Source organism: Onychostoma macrolepis, chromosome 13, assembly GCF_012432095.1.
Source record: "Onychostoma macrolepis isolate SWU-2019 chromosome 13, ASM1243209v1, whole genome shotgun sequence".
In the NCBI taxonomy this organism is placed as follows: Eukaryota; Metazoa; Chordata; class Actinopteri; order Cypriniformes; family Cyprinidae; genus Onychostoma; species Onychostoma macrolepis.
In genome coordinates, this window is record NC_081167.1 from 32,113,909 (window position 1) to 32,138,127 (window position 24,219).

Here is a 24,219-nt window from a genome sequence, read left to right on the forward strand (position 1 = left end):
ATTCATATTCACATGACGACAGTACTTACTGTTTTTTGGGTGAAGAGACTCTTTGATTTTCTTGCATTTGCTTTTATTAATCTACTCTTTTCCTTCTTTTCCTTTTGTAGTGAACTTCGATCACTTCCAGATTCTGCGGGCCATCGGTAAAGGGAGCTTTGGGAAGGTAAGACGACCAATTCACATCCATTATCTATGTCTGTACGTACCGTAGTAAAAGAAGAGTTCCTCCAGAAGCTTGTACAAATAAATGAATAATCAGATGAAGACAGATCGGTGTGAACCGAGCCGCCGAGCTGCTGCTGTGTCACATGTAAATACAGTGAGAGATTGAAATCAACGCAGAACCCTGGGTAATTCAGCTGCTCTAATTACCTTGCGCTCTCGTTATCTGAAACAAGGCCGGCTGAGATTTACCGTTTAAGTAGGTCTTTAAGTAATTACAATTGAATTTTTCTATTAATCTGGACCATAGCAGTTAATTAATTTAACAGAGACTCTTCTGCTGCTGTGAGAGACTCATGTGTGTCTCATTTGGAGCTTCAGAAGAGAAACAAAGACTGGAACTCAAGATACAGTCAGGAGTCATTTATGAAGAAATCTCAGATCTCCATTACGTCTAATGAGCTGCATTCATGGTAACACATTTCAATGTGTGATTTTAAGGAGATTTTTATTGACCACAAAGTGTGTTGGATCAGTATCAGATCTGAGTTGATACGCTTGTTCTGTCTGTAACCCATGAAGGAACCGCACATTTACTTCATCTGTGGGCTCTTTAAAGTCTTGAAAATGTTTTAGGCATTTCCTAAATATTCTGTGCTGTCAAAAGAAACAACCTTGGTTAATTCACTAGTGCAGAGATGCCAAAACCATAACCTCACCTTTGATTTGGCCCACCGTGCAATATCATAAGAGGAGGGAAGACAGGGAAAAAAACATGCCATTGAAATATATTTGTTTTAACTTTTTCTTTTTTTTGCATTGAAATGTTAAAAAAAAACAATATAATTGAATATAATTTATTTAGCATTTTATTTAGTAAAAAATATTTAGTATTTTGTTTATTTAATGCAGTGAAATGTTAAAAATATAACTGAAATAATAAAAAAATGACAAAATAATTAAAATTATATTTTTAAAATAACGTCCAAACATTTCTTTTTTAATTGTTTGAAAATGTTTAAAATGTAATATTTTATTTAAATATAAAATAGTTGGATATAATGGAACATTTACTTTTGGCACATGACCCTCAATCAAGTTTGATTCTAGACAGTGTTGTTTTAGTATCATTGAGATACTATTACAATTTTTTGTAATATTTTGAATCAGTTTTTATTTTTATATTTACTGTTTTCATTTTAATTTCAGTTAACATTTTTGTAATTTTGTTGTATTTTATACTATATATATACAGTATATTAGTGCTGTCAAATGATTAAACATGATTAATCGCACATTTTTGTTTACATTATGTATGTGTACTGTGTTTATTTATTATTTATATACATTTACATACACTATATATTTTGAAAATATTTACATGTATATATATTTATATTATTATATTTTATATTATATATAAATATATTTCATATATAAACATAACATATTTTTCTTAAATATATATTATGTACACAAAAACTTTCATTTTGGATGTGATTAATTGCATTAATATATTAATTATATTAATACATATATATACATACAGTTGCAAGAAAAAGTAAGTGAACTATTTTCAGTTTTCTGCTTAAAATGGTCATGAAATGTGATGTGATCTTCACCAAAGTCACACATATCAACAAACACAATATCTTTCATGTCTTTATTGAACACATCCATTAAACATACCAAGTGATGTGAATAACTGCTTTAATAACAGGTTGAACCACCTTTGGCAGCAATAACCTCAAGTGTATTAGACCTGCACAATGTCCAGGAGTAATTCTGGACCTTTCCTCCTCACAGAATTGCTTTAGCTGTGCACGGCTCTAGAGGTCATTCCACAGGGGTCGAGGTCTGGGCTTGACTGAGCCACTCCAAGAGGTGGATTTTATGTCTCCAAAGCCATTCTGTTGTAGATTTACTTCCATGTTTGGAGAGCAGAGGCTTCCTTTGTGGTGTCCTTCCACGGAGGATACCATGCTTGTTCAATGTTTTACATATGGTTGACTCATGAACGGAGATGTTAAACAGCTTTAATGAATCCTTCAAGAGGCCTTTTAGGAAATAAGTGACCCTCTTCTGAAGCCCATCAGCTGCCACTGCGCAATAAATCATGTCAGAATGAGTTTGAACTGCCTCATCACGTCTTCATCAGAGCTAGAACCATAAAAATATGAGATATGGCTGGGTTTGGCTTGAGTTTGATAAGAACAGGACGAGCACCTGCGTTCAGTTCTGCTTTCAGTGTTTGTGAAGCAGGACTGAATATTATATTACATGCTTGTAGCGACGCTGGGAAAAGCCTCGAAACATCATTAATCTGAGAGAGACGGCAGGATCGCTCGCGTGTGCTTTGAAACTGTGCTTTTCCAGATGCTTTCTGTGTCAGAATGTGACACGTAACATGTTGTGCATTTAATTGAAGAGCATTTTTATCCGATTAACTTCCCATTGCTTGTCATTATTAATGCCTGTTTGAACAGCTAGAACTTCATATTCCCATGGTGAAAACTCAGCAAACTTTATATGCATGAAGGGTATGTGGCTAATTGCATTTTGTGTAATTTGAGGATTAATGGGATGTATGGTTGCCTAGCAACTAGCAGTTAAATTTGAGCTAGACCAGAGGTGGCCAAAGTTTTCAATATGAAGGGCCAAAAAATCAAACTTGATTGAGGACCGTGGACCAGAAGAAAATGTTGCATTATATCCAACTATATTATATTAAAATGTATTACATTTAAAAAAAAAATATATTTTTTAAACTAAACAATTTTGTAATTATTTTTTAATCAAATGTAAAATAATTTTAAAATTATTGAAAAATTCATTACATTTTTTAATTATTAATTAATTTGTTTATTTTTGTGTAATAAATTTTAATATAATATAGTTGGATATAATGCATCATTTACTTTTGGCCCACGACCCTCAATCAAGTTTGATTTTTGGCCCTTCATATTAAAATGTTTTGGCATTATTATTTTAGTAATATTTTGATATTTACAGTGATATTTTATTTATCTACTATTATAGTTTTTAATTATTATTATTTTTTAAAATATTTTCTGTTTTCATTTTAATTTTAGTTCAAGTTTTAGTAATTTTGTTGTATATTGTCATTTGTGTTTTGTAATATATTTTAATATATTTTTTGTTTTTTATTATATATATAGTTTTCTGTGCAGTTTTAGTTCTCTCTATTCATTTTTATTATATATAAATAAATAAATAAATAAATATATATATATATATATATATATATATATATAGCAAAATGTGATTTTAATAGAAATGAAACAACTGGTGGGATGTTTGGAAGACATGGTGATTATGAGCATCACTAAAACACTGAGTTCAGCCCAGTCTGAAAGCACCTTCAGCGGCATCTGGGCTTGATTTGTGTGTCCTGCCGTGATACACGGCCCCGTGAAGAGCAGCACCGCTGGGGGCCAGCGGGATTAGATCCCCATCAGAGCGGATGGTAATGACACGGCAGGAGATCTGCAGTCTGTGTTCCCACTGCACATCTCAGTTTAATTGCAGACTTGCATTCGTTTTTAAAAAATGCAACTGGGACACAACAAATCAAGACTTATTAGAACGGGAGCTAATTAGTCTGAGAATAGAAATCATCCTAAATTGTGCATCATAAAGTGATAGTTCAGCCAAAAATGCGGTTCAAAACTTTTTGTGTGTCACCAGACAACTTGCCCTGACTATATCTAGGTCACTAATCAAATTAATGTTGTTGTTTTGGGGGGAAGCATCACAATTTATAAGATATAATTGATGTTTTAAGTAGTAATTAGTTGTTTCTTTTGTAGCCAAATAAGAAAAAATAACGCTGTTCAAAAATGTGGGGTTCTTAAGACTTTTTAATGTTTTTGAAAGAAGTGTCTTCTGCTCACCAAAGCTGCATGTATTCGATCAAAAATACAGTAAAAATTGTGACCTATCATTTAATTTTAAAGCAGCTGTTTTCTATGTGAATATGTGTTAAACTGTAATGTATTTCTGTGATGCGCAGCTGTATTTTCAGCATCATTACTGCAGTCTTCAGTGTCACATGATCTTCAGAAATCATTCTAATATGCTGATTTGCTGCTCAACAAACATTTCTGATTATTATCAATGTTGAAAACAGTTGTGCTGCACAATATTTTTGTGGAAACCGTAATGCATTTTATTTTTCAGGATTCGCAGATGAATAGAAAGTTCAAACAGTGAAAAACGAAGCTTCGAAGCTCTGAATCAATTGAATTGCTTCGTAAAACGATTCCCTGTTTCGAAGCGCTCGAATCACCGCAGGCTGGCGGCACCTACTGGTCAAAACTGTGTAAATACAACAAAAACCCGTGCCAATTTACAAACCAATTGCAGATGTTTTCATGAAAGTGTAACTCATTAAATATAATTTACAAATAATGAAAATACCATTAAATATGGGTGTTCTGTAAAATTTACAAATAAAACAAAACAAAACAAAACACGTAACATGCTGAATTAAACATGAATTTTTAAGACAAATTGTAAAATGTGCTTCAATAATCTTTTATTTACAACTTTAGACATTTTTTTTTTTTTTTTTACATTGTAGGCAGAACTTGGCAAATTAAATCAATTAATCAGAAGCAATTAAATATCACTTTAATGTTGTATTATACATGCATAACTATTAAAATTCATTAAGGTAATTAAAAATTAATCTACATTATAAACCTGACCCAAGATCATTTAAGCCATTTAGCGACACTCTTAATTTTGCGATGTTTCGAGACCAAGGTTCAAAACAGTAACATAGCCTCATTTGCTGAAATCACAAGATTGGTGAATTTAAAACAAGCTGATTCAAAACAAAAGATTCGTAAATGTTTCGAAGCTTCATGCATCAGTGTTTTGAAAGCCACTCATCCAGTGCCCTCATTTACATTCATATGTCATCATTCATGCTTACATGATCATAAATGACGCTGATTGTGTTCAGTGTTGCAGGCTCTTCGTTTGCTCGTTCTTCTGTGTTTATGAAAGCAATAGTGATTAATTGAGTTGTTCGTTCACATGAGCTCGTCTGAATGAATCCTTCAGCCCTCAATGCTTTCTGTAATTGTTGGGTTATTTCTCTTTGTGTGTGTGTGTGTGTGTGTGTGTGCCGATAGCGCTTCTGTCTCTCAGATGAACGTGTTCAAGAGCAAATCAAGCCTTCAGTGTTCTTCTCTCAGTCTTTGTCTCATCTCTCTCCGCTCATCCGTTTCCAGCCCTTTAATTTTTAATCTTCGGCCGGTTCCAGGTCTCTCGGTGTCTGTGTGTGTGTGTGTGTGTGCAGATGAGATGTTCAGATGCTGGATGAATGATGTGTTTTGTTATCGGGGTTGTAAGTGTGCTTTCATTTCCTGAGCTGCGTCACTGAAGACTGAAGAGAAAACACATTTACATGAGAGGAAATGATTTCTCTTTGTCACTGACAGACTCATCAGGGCCATTTGGAAACTGTGTGTGTGTGTGTGTGATAATTCAGAGAAAAATCACTCTGCTTGTTCCAGTCAGATGTGTTTAGTTCAGCTTCGAATCCACTGCAGTCGATCTTATGGATGATTTCACGCTGTCACGAGGGAATCTGATTCTGTGTGGAGAACCATTCTCCAAGAACAGTTCTTAAAAGAAACATTTTTCTAAGTGTGAAGAACATTTTGACGCTTTTGCTGAAAATCCTGTATCTAATTAGTTGTTTCCGGTCAAAAATGACTGACTTTTTAAAAACTGCCTGTAAAACTCTCGTTATGCTTATCACCAAATATTGGATTCAGTCTTTTATCAACTTGAGGGTTTATTGATCTGAGCTTACGCAGCTCAGTTTTTGAGTGAAAAAGCATTATTTAGGACCTTATGAAATCCGTTTCATTTTTTTCTTAAATTCTGATTTTTCCGGACTCTGTTTTAATGGATACAGTTAAAAAGAAATAATAAATTAGGGCCCCATGATGTATGTGAATTTTGTTTTATTTTATTTATTTATTTTTTGAAATTCAGTTTCATTTTTTACCAAATTTTGTATTTATCATAATTTGTCTGGATTCCATTTTATTGGTTTAATTAAATTTGAGTAATCAAAAAGAATGTCTAATCAATTGAATTAAAAAAAATCTACTTTATTTATTTATTTATTTTCAATAATAGGGCCCTATGATTTTATTTATTTTTTTCAGAAATTCAGTGTATTTTAAAATCTGGTAATTAAATAAAAGCATAAAATGTTAACAATTTAATATTTTAATCAAATGAAATTTCATCTTTTTCCAAAGTGCTGCTCAACAACAGAAATTTACTTTTAAAATCAAAACATGTAATTATATGATTATTAAATTTAAAGTCTCAGTTATTATTAATATTATTATTACATTGAGACATACATTCTATTGTACAGCAGTAATATATGTCTGTCATAATTTCTTTAGGTTAAATTCAGTTCAGTTGTATTTTTGATTTATTCAACCAAAATTCAAATTCTATTTTACAAATTTTACTGTTATGCAGTAAATTCCATTTTTGTGACTTGATTCCATGATTTTGTCAGTGTTCATTCATAAACGGAGGTGTTTGAGCTCCGATCAATGAGTCCTACGATCAATCAGCTCCTAAAAGAAATACAAAACCTGTGAAAGAAAACAAGCGAACAAAAAAATTGAATGCAATATTTGGTGACAATACAGCAGAAACAATTTTTTGTAGGCCGGTCATTTTTGAGCGTTTTTTATGAAGATGTTGTAGTCAGTTTTATTTTAAGAGCGTGAGACTGGAAGAGTGGACAGACGGATGGGCTCTCTGCTCTTAGATCTGTTTCTCCTCAGCCTGAAGACGTCTTGACCCAGAAAGCAAACGCTGTTGATTGGAGTCTCCTGTATATAGAACAGAACACACTTGTGCTTGGTGACAACAATGGATCGAGCAGCTAAATATATCAGAGTCGTGGGAATAGAAGAAACTTGAAAAGTAAAGACACTCTGCAACCCCAGCGGCGCTGTAGTCGTAACGTGACCGATGCATTATGCAGCGTTACATAAAACACTGCGCCTCAAACCTGACACGCTACATGAACGCATAATGCTGCATTACTGCAGACGCGACCTCACCATAAAACTCACACGCTCCACTAACATAATGCTTTCAAAACATGTAGATTATTTTAGCATTCCGAAGAATCGTTATTTTAAAAGCAGTCATAACTCCATAAACCATATTGTATAAGCAACTTCTCATTAATGAGGGAATGTGAATTTTTTTTTAATTTTACTGTAGTTACTGCATTTACCCTTTTTTTATTATTTAAAAAAAAAAATCCAATTACACATGAACTACACCAAAAACCTATGATGCAAAATATCTATATATATTTTTCAGTATTGTTGGGAAATTTGATTTGAATAAATCTTTGTCTGAAATTTATAAGAACAAATAATCTGAGAATTATCAGTATTAACCCCATTGGAATGAATGGAATTTAATTAAATTCCTTTGAATTTCAAACTCATGATTGCTGAAAAACAGTCCAAATTTATAAAACCTACATATTTATTTCTAACAGAACAACACAAATATTATTCTGAAAAGTTTTCAAATAAAATAAATTCATTTTACTTTCATAAACATTTACTTTCAGCGGCAATTTTTCATGCTGCAATGGTTCATCAATAGACGTACATATTCATGTTTATCAACTAAATTCAGTCCAAAAAGTGTGTGAGATATGGGGAAAAGCTAAATATATTTTATAAACAGTTTTTGACACTAATATGACTTTATAGATAATTTTACAAAGCCTTTTTTGACACCTAGTAGCAGTCCATACACAGTGCTGGGAGAGTTACTTTTAAAAGCCATGCATTACAGTACTGTGTTACTCCCTAAAAAAAGTAACTAATTACGTTACTTAGTTACTTTTTATGGAAAGTAATGCGTTACGTTACTTTTAGTTACTTCTTAAATCTGGGCAGGGCTTGCTTGTTTGTTTTTAGTATAAAAAGTTCTTCTTGTACAAATGTAAAGCTCTTTCACAGCAAAAGTGAAGTGAATGCGGCTCAGACTGAAGGAGATGTAGATTCACGTCTGTACAGTAGAGGACGCTCAAACTAATCACATGAAGAATATGACGCAGGAGAAGAAACATCAACACTATTCAGCAATAACTCAAATCAAACACTAATGTGTTATTTCTGCTTAGTACGGCTGAATTGGATCATAGAAGGTCAAAGACATCGGTTAATAAAATAGGATTAAATACATAAATGATATTTGTCTTATTTTTAACGTATTTAATTATTGCAGGTTTGAATAATATTCTGAGTTTGTATTTGAGTGTTTTTATTGATTGTGAGGAACACTGAATGTGTTTTTGTGCAGGTGAGATGTTGATATTTAGTCTAGAACTACAGTAAGATCATGTTCTTACTCCTGATTTCTCTCAACATGGCAACACCAGAGCTGTCCGTCAATACATGAGAAACACAGGAGCTGGAGTCACTTATTTGAAAAATAACTCCGATATTTCCCTCTAAATTAAAAAGTTATGCGTTACTTTACTAGTTACTTAAAAAAAAGTAATCTTACTATGTTACTTGTAATGCATTAGCCCCAACACTGTTCATACATACCCGGGTCAAAATGACCCGAACACAAAACCTCTTTAATCTCTTAAAACATAATGATAAAAAAATCTGGGAAAAAAAGATAAATGATATTTTGAGGGTCTTAAAACATTTGAAAAGTTTGGTTCCCTTTCTAAAACGATGCATTTTTAAGACATTTGTATGCATCTTTTTGGGTTCAAATTGTACATGAATGCGTTATGAATGGAATCACAGCCATCATGTACATGTTTATATATCCTGTATTTGCAGATTCAGTTCTAGTAACGCTGCTGAGGAGCTGCTGAGATATTCTGCTGCTAATTAAATGCTGTTTGATAAGAACTGACACCGGCGTCTGAGAAAGAGAAGTCATTTTTCCTCATTAGGCTACTAAAAATAGTAACCATGGTAACCATAGTCTCCACCAAAATACCATAGTAACTGCGCTTACTGCTGTCATCCGAAACCAAAGGGAGCAGATCACATTTAATTTGATGATTTTGGCCGAGGCCACGGTGATTCATTTAATAAGGTGTCATTTCAGCTCAACATTTGTGCCGACTGAATATCATCTCGTCTCATGAAATTTAGCTTTTCAATCCATAAACGCTGCTTTGAAGTGTCGTTACCTCCTTCACTGAGAGAGAGAGGGAAAAGATGCTTCTGTCGTTGTCTTTTCTCACCCCTTTCTCTCTGTTTCATCAAGGTTTTCATCTAAACTCTTCTCTGAAGAGCAGCTTCTGCTTTCATGTGCTTCATGCATTTGCAAGCATCACATTAGGCCTTATTTTTGTCATTATAAAGTCAAATACAGTATTTAATGGAGGGAGTTCAGTATTTCACTAAATTGAAGTGAATTTATAATTGCTTCTTGAACAACATAATGACTAAGATGTTAAATGTTTCAGATGAAATGTCATTTGAAGTCTAAATTTTCCTTGATCTGTTGGCGTATAAGAAGACTTCAGGCTTTGAATCTTAAAACATCCTCCTCAGTACAAAATGAGCATTTATTTCACATTTATTAAATGCTGTTATTTAGCATTTATTTACTGAAATTGTGAGCATTTACTGACAGAGGGCCACAATGAGGTGAAAATGAAATATTTGGCTAATATATTCATGTGAAAACTATCAACATTATAAGTGAAGCTTATAAAATAACAAAAAATCCATGTCATGACCTTTTTACAGTTGTTGTTTTTTTTCAGCTGTTCGCACACATTTTTAAAACTTTGCCTCTTTTTTTCAAAACTTAAATACAAATCCAAGAATTGCACACAAAATGCAAAACGCCTCGCATCTCTTGCATTCAAAATATCACAAACACATCTCAAAAGCAAACATTTGCAAACACCTTTGCCATAATATTAATCCCTGTTAGATGTGTGTGTGTTACAGAGAACTGTGTGTTTTAAGAAATTGAAAACCGAGTCAAAGTCTGAGAATCAGTGTCTGGTTTGCAGATTTGTGCTTCTGCTGTTTGAGAGACAGCTTTCAGAAACTGTGTGACAAGGAAAGATTGTGTGTGTAGCAGCTGGAAAACACTGTAACAGCTCTATCTCTGGACTTGCGTATGAGGTCCAAATACTTCATAATTTCCCATTTAGAACTATTTAGAAGCCATCGAGAGAGTGATAATGCATCTCAACAGTGTGTGAGTGTGAAAGTGGAATAAAGACAGACAGTCAGAAGCAGCACAGACGGAGGTGTGTGTCATCTGTGAAAACACACACACACACACACACACACACACACACACACACTCACTCACTCACACTTACACACACACACACTGTGAGTCCGGCTCACATAAGTTCCTGTTCCCTCACATTAGAGCTGCATGGTAATAGTTAAACGATTATTTTGGACAAAAATTATAATTGTGCTTATTAATCACGATTGTTTTCATTTGAGAAATTTCTCATTTCATTAGAATTATTGCACTTTCCCATAAGCACAAATTCGGAAAATGTCAATAAGATTTATTTGACCTCATCTCTCTACATTATACAAACCATAAGAAGCTTCTCTCAAGAGCTAAAACAGTGAAATATTATTACCAATAATTCCAAATTATGTTAATGTATTATACTATTAAAGTTTTTGTCAATATTTTGAATTTATTTTTATTTATTTATTTTTTTCAATTTTATTTAAGATAAAGTTTTAGTTTTTTGTGTGTGTTTGTCTTTTTTATGTATATATTTTTTAAACATCTACATAGTTTTTTATTAAGTTTTAGATTTTAGTTTTAGGTATTTTAATGCTTTAACTAAATTAAAATGAGAAATGTCACCTTGCCAACTTTTAATCTTTATTTAAAATGTTTATGGTTTCATTTTTAGTTTATTTACTCTGTTATTTTTGTACATCAAGATAAGCTAAAAGAAATGATGCATTGGCAACTAGCTGAAATTAAAAAAACTTTAATTTTTTATATATTTTATTTTAGTTAATGTTTATTTTATTTTAAGTAATGGAAATGTTTTTATGGTTTTACTTTTAGTTATTTAGTACTTCAACTTAAATAAAAGAGAAATTTTGCCTTGGCAACTAGCTAAAATTAAATTAAGTTTTATGTTATTTTTATTTTTATTAGTATTATTATTATTTTTTTTTTATTTTATTGGGAAAAAAAACATGGAAAGAAAACATAAAAAATATTATATATATATTAACTATCTTCCCATTCCTTCCCCTTCCTTAATTTTTATTTTATTTAATTTGTGTGTGTGTGTGTGTGTATATATATACATACAGTCAAACCAAAAATTATTTCTTTAATTGCTAATGTGATCTTTTTACACACAGACTGAACAAATTGAAGCATTTCTTGGTAATTGGTTGAGCTAAATTGGTTTTATCTAATTGTGTTCTTAAATTTAACAGCTGACAGATATTCAACCGAATTCATTGCATACCTTTCTATCAAAGTTATCATCAAGATGAATTTGTTCTGACGCAGTTTAACTCTGAGTTCTTCTCATATTTTATTACCATTTTCTAAACTACAGCGAATAAACTGTGATATAATGTGAGAAATGCTGAAGGTGACTGAATAAAGTTTGGTTTGACTGTGTGTGAGTGTGTGTGTCTTTGTGTTAGATATATTTTAGTTAATGTTTATTTTATTTATTTATTTATTTTGTGGTTTTACTTTTCATTAATGATAATAACGCTCCTCTGAGATCCTCTGGTCAGCGTCAGCGGGATTTCACACGCTGTTTCTCATCAGGACGCTCATCGCTGATTCAACAGAGTCTCGTAAGGATCTGCTCAGGGATTCTCTAAACATGTGAACAGATGATGATAAGCGTGAAATGATCTGTGGAGTGGAAATGTTCTCCGGTGGGATGGGTTTATACGGCTCTTCCCCTGGCGTCTCACAGCTTCAGCATGACTCGGTTAGGTCTCGATCCGCTTTGACCACACACAGCGTTGTGATGATGTTTCACAGAGCAGTGACTAAATATCAGCTCAGAACAGCTGGAGACCGGTCTTTCAGCCGACGGCTGACCTTTAGCACACCGTCTAATGTGTGTTCAAGCACAATCACAGGTGTTCATTATGAATATTTAACCATGCAAACAGCCAGCAGGAGTTTAATGCTCTCGTTTGGAGGAGATAAATGTGAAGGTAATTAGATTGTTGTTTGTGTCTTTTAAAGAACAGGGTGGTTCTGTGTTGTGACAAAGTGACCAGATCTCATATATTTACAATGACAGTTAAAGGAATAGTTCAGCCAGCGATGGAAATGTGTTCACCCTCAGTTCATCTGAGATCAGGATGAGTGTGTTTCTTCATCAGGTTTGTAGAAATGTGTCTCTGCATCAGTGTCTCAGCAATGGATGCTCTGCAGTGAATGGGTGCCGTCAGAATGAGAGTCTGATAAAAACATCACAATAATCCACAGCACTCCAGTCCATCAGTTAACATCTGGAGAAGACAAAAGCTGAGACACATCCAGCATTAAGATGTTTTTAACTCAAATACCATAGAGTCTATAATCCATAATAACTCTTCCTCCAGTGAAGAAGTGTTCTGGTCTGAATCAGGAGAGAAATCTGCAGATCAAGCAGCGTTTAAAACAGTACAAAACAGCTCTAAACAAACACGTGGCTGGATTTTGATGTGAGAGACAACAGCAGATGCACTTCTTCACTGCAGGAAGAGTTATTATGGATTATAGACTCGTATTTTAGTTAAAAACGTCTTAATGCTGGATTTGTCTCAGCTTTTGTCTTCTCCAGATGTTAACTGATGGACTGGAGTGCTGTGGATTATTGTGATGTTTTTATCAGACTCTCATTCTGACGGCACCCATTCACTGCAGAGCATCCATTGCTGAGACACTGATACAGAGACATATTTCTACAAACCTGATGAAGAAACACTCCTCCTGATCTCAGATGAACTGAGGATGAGCATATTTTCACTGCTGGCTGAACTATTCCTCTAGTGATGTGATGCATTATGCTCTGTTTCTCTTTCCTCTGCAGAATGATGTTTTAACGGATTTGTTGTCAAAGCAGAATAAGGTCTTGTTTCCAGGTTTCTGCTGGTTAATGTGCTTATGTTGTTGTGGAAGGTATGATTAGATCTCTGGGTGATATCTGGGCTGTTTGTCTGAGTTATCGGTGCCGGCGGACAGGTTTGTATTGGAGGTGTCTGCTGTGAACCGATCGAGTCGCTGCTGGATCAAAGCGGATGCAATTAGGGAGCGTTTTAGAGTGTTTTCCGTCTGGATGTGTGGGGTGAAACGCTGCTGTTCTCTCATGAGCTCAAAGGCTTTTCTAAAGTTCAGGAAAACAACATTTACACTGGATGCTTTGGAGGCCATTTCAACTGGATTATTTTGTTTGCTTGTTTCATTCGGACGATTAAATGACTTGATTGTTGCCTCTGGACTCTCACAGCAGCCGTCTGACAGAATCAGAGCATTTTCTAGTGCAGTCACGCTGTGGCTTGTTTCATTTCACATGAATGAGACATCTGGAGTATGTTTTAAAAGAACAGCCATTTCAAAACTCAGTAAAATAAGAGTTATTCCATCAGTCGAATGCAGGCTGTCACTCTGCCAATCCAAGTGTCATAACATGACAGACACATTATCTAATAACTGATTATTAGACATTTTGTCTTTCATTGGTTTTATCCTAGCTAACAATGTTTTGGTAAACAGAACGTTCTGTGAACGTTAGTTTCTGGTTCTCAGAATGTTCCAAGGACAGACATGTTAACATTCACTGTTGGAAAGTTTTATTTATAGAACGTTGCCGTAATGTTCCCAGAACGTTTTTAATTGATTCCTACAAAAATGACAAAATGGGAACCATATGGGGTTGTTAGGGGAACGTTCTGAGATGGTGCATTCAACTCATGTTCGGAAAGATTGTAATTACAAGTTGAACACAAAAGAATTTTAATTTAATTTAAGTTGCATGTACAAAATCTGATAGTATTGTACAATTACTATATAACGATTCAATTTACAGCACCTTCATAAATTGAATAAAATCATAAAAAAGCAAAAACAGACCCGATGCACGTTCTTTATTCATAATTTTGTAGAAGCAGAGATAAAAAAAAAAAATCTTGCTGAATAGTATCAATATCGTGATATCGCGATAGCAAAACTGTCTCGATATTATCGTGGTCACATGACGATATGAAACGATAGGTCTTCCGGGCAAAAAGATGTCGTTTTTAAAATGTATGTAAACTTCTTATTCTAACATAAAAGGTCTTTAAAGTTGTGTTTTGTGCCATGATGCTTTGGCACAGTGTCTGTCAAACGAACTCAAACCGAAAGCACAATATGCTTAATTCCTTCATCAAGTCTGTTTTTGCTGCTATTACTGTCATTGTTGATGTTGTTATTATTATTGTTTGGCTTCCTAAAACACCAGTATGAGTGTAATTTAGACTGAGACAGTATATCACAAATAAAAAGAGGGTTGAGTTCCCTTTAAAGTTCAGGTACAATTCACTTTTTTCTGACTTAAGTTTCTCAGTTAAGAACATGGGTTGGAGCTCTGAACTCTGAACTCTCAAACTGCATTAGATAGAATCATTTAACTTTAAAATGTACACAAGTTAAATTTTTTTCCAATTCTTCATTAGTCTTTTTTTTTAAATATTGCAATAAATATTTTTTCATGGACTTCATATCGCGATATTATCGTATTGTGAGATTTTGATATCGTTACATCCCTAATTAAGAGAATGTGGTGAGTAAAAACAGCAGTGCGCGCGAGGGAAAAAATTAGTGCTGTCAAACGATTAATCGTGATTAATCGCAAAATAAAAGTTTTTGTTTACATAATATGTGTGTGTACTGTGTATATTTATTATTTATATATAAATACACACACATACAGTATATATTTTGAAAATATTGCATTTAAATTTATATATTTATAGTCATATAATTTCTATTATATATAAATATATTTAATATATAAACATATTTTTCTTAAATTAATGATTCCATGACTCGCTTGTTTTATTCCTGAACAAATTCCTGCTTTTGAACAAATTATTTGAATTTATGATTTGATGACTCACTTGTTTTGTTCCTGAATGAATTCATACTTTTGAATGAATGACTCGCTTGTTTTGTTCTGGAACAGATCCATATACATTATTTAAATGAATGATTTGATGACTCACTTGTTTTATTCCTGAGCAAATCCATTTTTATGAACGAGTCAGTTGCATGAAAGATTCAATGACTCACATGTTTTGTTCCTGAATGATTCCGTGTTTATGAACAAATTGCTTGAATTAATTATTGATTCTGTGCCTCGCTTGTTTTGTTCTTGAATGAATCCGTGTTTTTGAACAAATCGTTTGAATGAAGGATTAAATCACTCACTTGTTTTGTTCCTGAATGAATCTGTTCTTTAGAACGAATCGCCTGAATGAATTATTCAAACGACTCACTCATAAAGACGGTCACTTGGCGCCACCTACTGGTTAACTATGTAACCTCAGTGGAGAATCACTGTAAAATCTAGTAATTTTACAATTTTACGATTTTACAATCACTGTAAAATCTAGTAATTTTACAATTTTACAATTTTACTCTTTTTATTCACATTCAATAATTTGTCCTGTAGTTACTGTAACATCTCATTCAGTGTTTTGACATGTTTTTGAAGGGCTTTTATTTTGTAATTTTGTCTAGCGTTATGGGTGTTGTCTGTAATTTTGTTGAATCCGAATCTAGATTCTAAACTGTCTGTTTTATAATATCAGTTTTGAGTTTTTAGTTTTGAAGGATTTTATATTGTGAATCTGTTTTTACACTGATTCATGCATTGGATATCTGCTCATGCAAGCTCATAATAATTAGAGAAAAATAAAAACATTATTGTTATTTATTATGTATTAATTATTTAATATTATATACTAAAACTATATATTATATTGTTTTATTAATGTCTGTGAATTTCTAGAAGAGACTAAATAGTGAAAAACCAGTCATAAGGGTCAATTTTATAAATATAAATAATCTTTCCATTGATGTATGGTTTGTTGGACAATATTTGGCTGAGATACAACAATTTGAAAATCTGGAATCTGAGGGTGAAGTTCTTAGCAATGCATATTACTAATCAAGTTTTGATTTATTTATGGTAGGAAATTTACAAAATATCTTCATGGAACATGATCTTAATATCCTAATGATTTTTGTCATAAAAGAAAAATGTATAATTTTGACCCATACAGTGTATTGTTGGCTATTGCTGCAAATATAGCTGTGCTGCTTATGACTGCTTCTGTGCTCCAGGGACACTTATGCATTTGCAGTGATATAAGATATTAGCGAGTCCATGTGACCCGTCTGCTGCCCCGAGTCCTGACTGTGTTTTGACCTTTATCTCTGTCTCACATCACACACACTCTTCATTATCATTTAATGAGCTTTTAATGCAGATTCTGTGCTCGTAAAGCACCTCTGACCCGAATGATGCCGTCGAAGCGGGCGTGTTATTAATAGGACGTGGGTCTGTGATGAGGCATATGTTCCCTCATGTTGTTCTCGTCGTTCGCAGCCTGTGCTGTCTTCCTCATTGCGTGTTCTGTGTGTGTTTCAGGTGTGCATCGTGCAGAAACGGGACACGGAGAAGATGTACGCCATGAAGTACATGAACAAGCAGCAGTGCATTGAGCGGGATGAGGTCCGGAACGTCTTTAGAGAGCTTGAGATCCTTCAGGAGATTGAACATGTGTTTTTAGTAAACCTCTGGTGACTACCCTGTGCTTTCTCTCTTGTCTTCTGCATGTGCATGATGATGGCACTTGTTTTTCCATCTTTATTTTTACATATGTGCAACTTCAAGGAATAGTTCACCCAGAAATGCTGGAAAAGTCCAAGATCAGGATGAGTGTGTTTCTTCATCAGGTTTGAATGGGTGCCGTCAGAATGAGAGTCCAAACAGCTGATAAAAACATCACAATAATCCACAGCACTCCAGTCCATCAGCTGTTTGGACTCTCATTCTGACGGCACCCATTCACTGCAGAGCATCCATTGCTGAGACACTGATGCAGAGACAAATTGAAACAAACTCATCTCATCATTCTCAGCACATTTTCATTTTGTGGTGAACTATTGTTTTGAATAGAATAGATGCAATTACTGAGAAACGCCGGAAAACTAACATCTGCTCTTTTTTTTGCATTAGTGACCTCAGGGAACAAACCGAATGAAAAATGCACAACATGATGCCTGTAAACACTGTTAAACTCTCTTAATCTGTTTAATGTGGCAGCTCAACCAGAAACGAGATCATTCCAGTAATCTCACATATCTGATTGTCTGACGTCACAGGAACTGAGATTTGAGAGAAAGCCAGTATGAGTAATAAATGAGTTTATCATCATCATCTTCTTCCTCTTTATACGCTCAGGTCATCTTTAAGGCTGTTTTTAAGCGATGAAACGCTTCATCACTTCTCAGTTCTACAGGCTTTGTTTTTATATGTTAGCGCTCAGTGTTATATGAAGACATGGAGAATGATCTTATTTTTATCGATTAAACGCCATCTCTCGTCTCGATATGTTCACACATCAGAGCTGTCTGACTGATGTAAAGCATTAGTTTGGTGCGCGTCTGTGTTTCATTTAGGCTGAGCTTTTTGTTGTTTATCTGAAGTAGATTATATTACAATAACAGAGCGGCTTGTAAAATATTGATTTGAAATTTGATGCAGAATTCTCTGCAAATGGTTGTAGAGATAATACAGAAAAAAATACACTCCAAAAAGTTTAGGATTTATGTATTTGAATTGCATGAAAAAAAGTCCATCAATTCGGATTACACTGTTTTAACATAAACAAACTAATAAACTTAATGTGATTTATATTTGTCTGTCATGCATAAGTGAAACAGGTCAGATTTCTGTAATAGCACTAATAAACTGAATGTGTTTTAAATACACAATAACCAGGTTTATATATTTATCATCAGTAAATCAAGTTTGTTTCAGTCTCATGTGCTTTAACAATTTTCATACTTTTTAACTGAATAAATGTAATTGTTTTCACAATAAACAGATTTGTGCTGATTCTAAGTAATTTAAAAAATGCATTTTGAAAATGATTATTTAAATGGAACAGATGCAAATAGTTCATAATAAACTATGACATGACCGTTTATGTATGACTGACAAATATAAGTTTGTTTATCAGTTTATGTTTATCTAAATGAATAGAAATTTTAGATTCTTACTTTTAACGTAAAAGCGAAATATATTTTGTATTTAACAAATACTTTTTAAAAATATTTTCCTGATTAAACGTGAGAATTTGAGTTCTTGAAAAGAATGTATTTAAAAAACATCATAAATAACTTCTTAAAGTTAGGATAACCTCCAACTTGTCTTAAAACCCCAAAATCAAGATGATTAATTCATTAAATGCATCACTTTATTGTCTAATTTGTTATTTAATGATTTAGTTATTTATTAACTGTGTAATTTAAATGCATAGAATATTTTTACGCAATTCGCTTGCAATGCAAATCTCACGGGTTCGATTCCCAGGGAATGCATGAACTGATAAAGTCTAAACCTTGAATGCAATGGACTGTAAGTGGCTTTGGATAAAAGCATCTGCCAAATGCATGAATGTAAATTCAGTATGAAGTCATCTGTGATGATGATTTGAGGGAGCGTCTGTGAGCGTCCGGTCCGTCTGAGCATCAGAATGCTGTCCTTTTCTGTAGATAATCGCTCATTCCACATCAAAACTGCATGGACCTGAAGGAGAAAAACCACTCTAAATTGCTCCTGATCGGCCGTCTTCAAAAGCCAAAGCTGTACAGAATGACAAACGCAGAGAATGCAAGGCCGAACACAATGCGTCTCTCATGCATATTGCAGCGCTCTCTCTCTCTCCCACGCTGCTCCAGCATGACAGCTCTCTTCCAGTCTCCATCTGTTAAACAATGGCTCTCTTTCTCTCGCTCATGATGGAGGCGCTTCATCAGGCCAGCATATGCACACACCGTCTCCTCGTTTATAAATATTACCTGTGGTTTAGTGCTCAAGCGGCCCATACGGGTGGAAACATCAGCGTCTGGATCCACAGCTGCGCACCTGACAGAAACCACAAGGTGTGGAGAAATAAACTTCATCAGAGAGAGAATCAAAAATCAAGGCATCTGCCTGCTTTTTGTTCCTAATCACTGCCAACCCGAGAGCATGGAAGCTCGTTTCCAACACTGAATAAAAAAAATTAAAAAGAAAGGTAATTGTGACTTTTTTCTCAGAATTGCATGATAAAAATTCGCAATTCCAAAAAAAAAATATTTACAGCCTGCAATTCTGACATGCAATTATGAGTTTGCATCATGCAATCCTGAGAAAAAATTTGATAAAGTGAATAGAAAAAAATGTAATTGATTTTTATCTCAGTGTTGGAAGCGGGCTTTCATAAGAGAGGGATAGAGATGGAGAGATAGATAGAGAGACTGCAGAGACTGCACTTTTTTTTTTTACAATTCTAATTTTTAAAAATTTTACTACATTCACACATTCTTCAAAACAAAATAAGTCCTGTTTGAGGACAGTCTCGTCTGTGATTCATTCTGTGACGGACGCTCGCAGTGTTTGCTGTTTGTGGTGTGATTTGAATAGTGTTTCTCTGACAGACGCACTCAGATCAGAAGTTAATTGAATTTTGTTGTGCCTTCTACAAGCACAAACTAGATTTGCTGTAGCTTCTCTGTGCGTGTGTGTGTGTGTGTGTGTGTGTGTGTGTGTGTGTGTGTGCGTGTGTCTCCAGGGGCCGGATTCACAGATCAACTTCTATTTTCTTCTTATTTAAACTAAAAAAGTCAAATGTTAGGGTAAACGTTAAGTATATTTTGTTTAAAACAAAAAATCTTCTTAATAATGTTCTCATCTTTTTTTCTTAAGATTGTTCTAAAAGGCTGAAAATAAGAAGAATTTGAATTTTCAAAAAGGATCTTCCAAAAAAATCATCATAAATAACTTCTTCAGTTGTCTTAAATCCCCAAAAGTACGATGTTTAATTAATTAATTGGGTTGTTTCAAATATTAAGTGTTGTTCATTATTTAATATGTCATTTAATAAATTAATTCATTGATTATTTAATATATTCATGTAATACAAAAAAAAAACAATTAGTATTTGTAGTAGACTTTTTATTATTATTTTTAATTATTTTTAAATTTTCAGTTTTCATTTTAATTTTAGTAACATTTTTAGAAAAAAAACTGAAAATAAATAAAAACTTAAAGGTTTAATTTATTTCCACTTCTTCTTAGTAGTGCTTCAACCTAATCATATTTCAGTCAGTTGCCAAGACAACATTTCTTATTTTTGTTTTTCATCTAATATTTATATTTAGAGAATTTTTTTTTTTTTTTTGGCATTATTTAAATTAATAGAAATGTTTGTAATAGTTTTAGTTTTAGTTGATAATGGTTGAATTAGACAAGGCCATCTCATGATCGAACCCGTTCTCATGAAAATGCATATCAATAGCACTATTTTATTTTTTTTTTTGTATGCATACGATACGCACGTGTTTGACGTGCATATAATACGCATTTTGGCGCACCTACCCCACACCCCTAAACCTAACCATTGCACTCAAAGTCCATTTCTGCATATAAATAGTATGCAAAATAGAAACAGAAAATCATGCCATTGAAACGCAGATTCATGAGATCAGGTTACATGATCAGACAACAGCAAACCTGTCATTTTATTGAGAAATGTTTTTTTAAAACTTTGTTCAAGAATTGCACTCTTATGAACATTCTTATGAATTTATCGTTGTTTGTTGAAGAAGTTTGTGAATGCAGCCCCAGACGTGAACGTGATACAGTACTGATGTTTTGGGGTTTGTTTAGCTGTAGGACTAGTCTCTAATAATCTGTGCTGTTTTAGTCAATCCTCACTAGTTCTAGTGCTGAGAGTGATGTGATCAAACTTCAGTGTGTGTGTGTGTGTGTGTGTGTTGCCTGTAGTGTTTGTGAATCATGGCCATTTTCTTTAGAAAATAGAACAAAAAAAAACAAACAATCAAAATGGGCTTTATACAAGAGCAATAGATGTTCTGTCCTCTGTCTATGTGTGTGTGTGTGTGTGTGTGTGAAGTTCTTGAAGGACAGTAACACTTTGTCAAACACTGAAGTATGTGAAGCAGTGAAGGACAGCTTGACATTGACAACTTCATCTCAACACACAGTGTATACATAATGATTGTTTTGAAGCAGAGAAGATTTTCTCTTTTCTCTCAGAAGCAGCTTTCATGTGTCTCTCCTGAAAACACTGAGCTTTGAAGAGCCGCGTCTCTGTAAGTCAGAGGAGATTCTGCTGTAGGCTGGGAAATAAAGAGGGCTTCCTCCTCCTCACAGGAAGCACAGAGTCTCTTTAAGCCTTTAAAATGTCACGTCTGCAGAAAGTTGTAATTACTGTATCCATTTACCCACTCTGAGTCATGAAGCAGCGGGAGAACGGCTCCGTCGCATAAACACACACACAATGAGCACCTCCATCACACAGACGGAGGTCAGACCTGAGCGAACGAACATCATCTGACTGATGAATCACACCAGATCTCACTTATGACTCAATATCAGATCCTCAAAGGGTCTGAGCTGCTGTCTCTGTTTCAGTTTCAATTTAAAGTACTTTATGGGAATGGTCTATTTTAGTTAGTTAATAAGTTATTTTAGTATCATTGCAATACTATTATATTTTTTTATTAATCATTTTTATATTTTCATTTTCAATCAAATTTTGCTTAAAATTTGAGTAATTTTTTTTAATTGCGTTTTAGTCACTTTTATTAGTTTAAAAAAATATGTCTATGTAGTTTTTATACATTTTTATTTCAGTTTTAGTTATTTTAGTACATAAAAATTAGAAATGTTGTGTTTGCAACTAAATGAAACAAGTATGTTTTTTTACGTTTTATTTTATTTCTGAATAAAATGCTTATTTTTTAATTCTTAATATTTTTAATTTTGTTGTTTTTGTCACATTTATTTATTTTATTTAAATTTATAAATAGTTTTCATTTATTTTATTTCATTATTTAGTTTTAGTTATTTTAGTAAATCAAGATAAATTAAAATGAGAAATGTTGGCAACTAGCTGCAATAAAGTTTGCAATATTTTATTTCAGTTGACGTATATTTTTATATTTTAAATAATGAAAGAACAAAAAATAAATGTACGATATAATAATAACAAATTATATTTAAAAATATTATTAAAGTAAGGTGCTTAGTATTGATTAAAAATAAAAAATATATAAAATACACATTAGACATTATGAAGACCAAAAATACTTATAGGGTTCATGAACTGAGAAACCAAAATTCTCTTGATTTTTTTTTCATATAAGAGTTCATTGTACTTTAAAGACATCATGTAAGTTTCAGAACTTTCTCGTTAGTCTAAAAACAGCTTATATTGAAGGCAGTCTACAAAAACAACAGCTTGTGGCATGTTCTACTCTATGACATAATAGTGTGGATAAGCACCGCCTCCACAGAAAAAGAGCACCTCGACATCGCCGCCAGTTTAGCCCCGCCCACCGATTCTACATCGCTGCATGTTTGTCCACGCCCACAATTCTACGTTGCTGCTGATTAGCTCCGCCCACCGATCCTACATCGCTGCCTGTTTAGCCCCGCCCACAATTCTACATTGCTGCTGATTAGCCCCGCCCACCGATCCTACAGCCCTGCCTGTTTAGCCCCGCCCACAATTCTACATTGCTGCCTCTTTAGCCCCGCCCACCGATCCTGTTCTGTTCTGATCTGTTGATGTTTTTACTCTCCGTCATGTCATCTTTCTTCTGTGGGAAATATTTTGAAGAACTTTGGGAACCAAACAACACTGGACCTCATTGACTTTCACTGTGGACAAAGGCATTTTTCAGTATATCTTCTTTTGTGTTGCAGTTTTAGGTTAATTACTCCTTCTTTGTCTTTCCTGTGAGTTCAGGTTTTGTAAAAGACGTTCGACTCCTTATTTTCTCCTTGATCTCTTCACGTGGAGACACTTGATCCCGTCCAGCGTGTCTGTGGTAGAGGACGCTCGTCTCCGCTCTGCTGGAACTTTCCTCAACTTCTCAGCTCAGGAAACTTGTGAAGTTCATTCGGGACGTTCCTTATGAAGGCACCTTGTGAAATAAGGCCAGCGGAGAGGCGTTGGCTGCGGGACATTCAGGAGAAATACTCTGAGGAACCGAGTGTGTGCGTGTGTGTCGCCTCGAGTCGCTCGTGAAGTGCAGACAAGCGCTCCGTTCTATCTGGGACACTGCGAATTTTTTAACGAAATGTTGTACTCCCTCTGTTTTCCTCTGCATGTGTTCCTCTCTCTCTCTCTCTGCATCCCTCGTCTCATTTGTCATCATGGCCTGATTATTTCAGCCTCTCGGACTCTTTCCAGTCTGCTAACCTTCCTCCTCGCGCTCCTGCTGTGGTGTGGGAGCGAATAAAGGCCATCGCTCCCCTCGGTCCCTGTTCTCTTACTGACATGCTGCAGCTTTAACCCACTTTTTCACAATATTACTGGCTTTTTTCTTTTTCTGTATTTTTAACCAAATAAATGCAGCCTTGATGAGCAGAAGAAACTTCTTTAAAAATATTAAAAATCTTACTGAACCCAAACTTTTGAATGGCAGTGTAGATGAGTTTGTTTCTTCATTAGGTTTGTAGAAATGTGTCTCTGCATCAGTGTCTCAGCAATGGATGCTCTGCAGTGAATGGGTGCCGTCAGAATGAGAGTCTGATAAAAACATCACAGTAATCCACAGCACTCCAGTCCATCAGTTAACATCTGGAGAAGACAAAAGCTGAGACACATCCAGCATTAAGACGTTTCTAACTAAAATACGAGTCTATAATCCATAATAACTCTTCCTCCA

At 34.1% G+C, this 24,219-nt stretch overlaps 1 protein-coding gene across 1 annotated transcript in view; it reads left to right on the forward strand.

Moving 5' to 3' along the window:
- The window catches only part of LOC131551794 (serine/threonine-protein kinase 32C-like), a 76,378-nt gene that overhangs the window by 28,911 nt on the left and 23,248 nt on the right, over positions 1 to 24,219 (forward strand). Inside the window, exons 2-3 of the mRNA XM_058794913.1 lie at positions 111 to 166; positions 16,898 to 17,049. Of these exons, the coding sequence (XP_058650896.1) occupies positions 111 to 166; positions 16,898 to 17,049 (208 nt within the window). The remainder of the gene's footprint in view (positions 1 to 110; positions 167 to 16,897; positions 17,050 to 24,219) is intronic.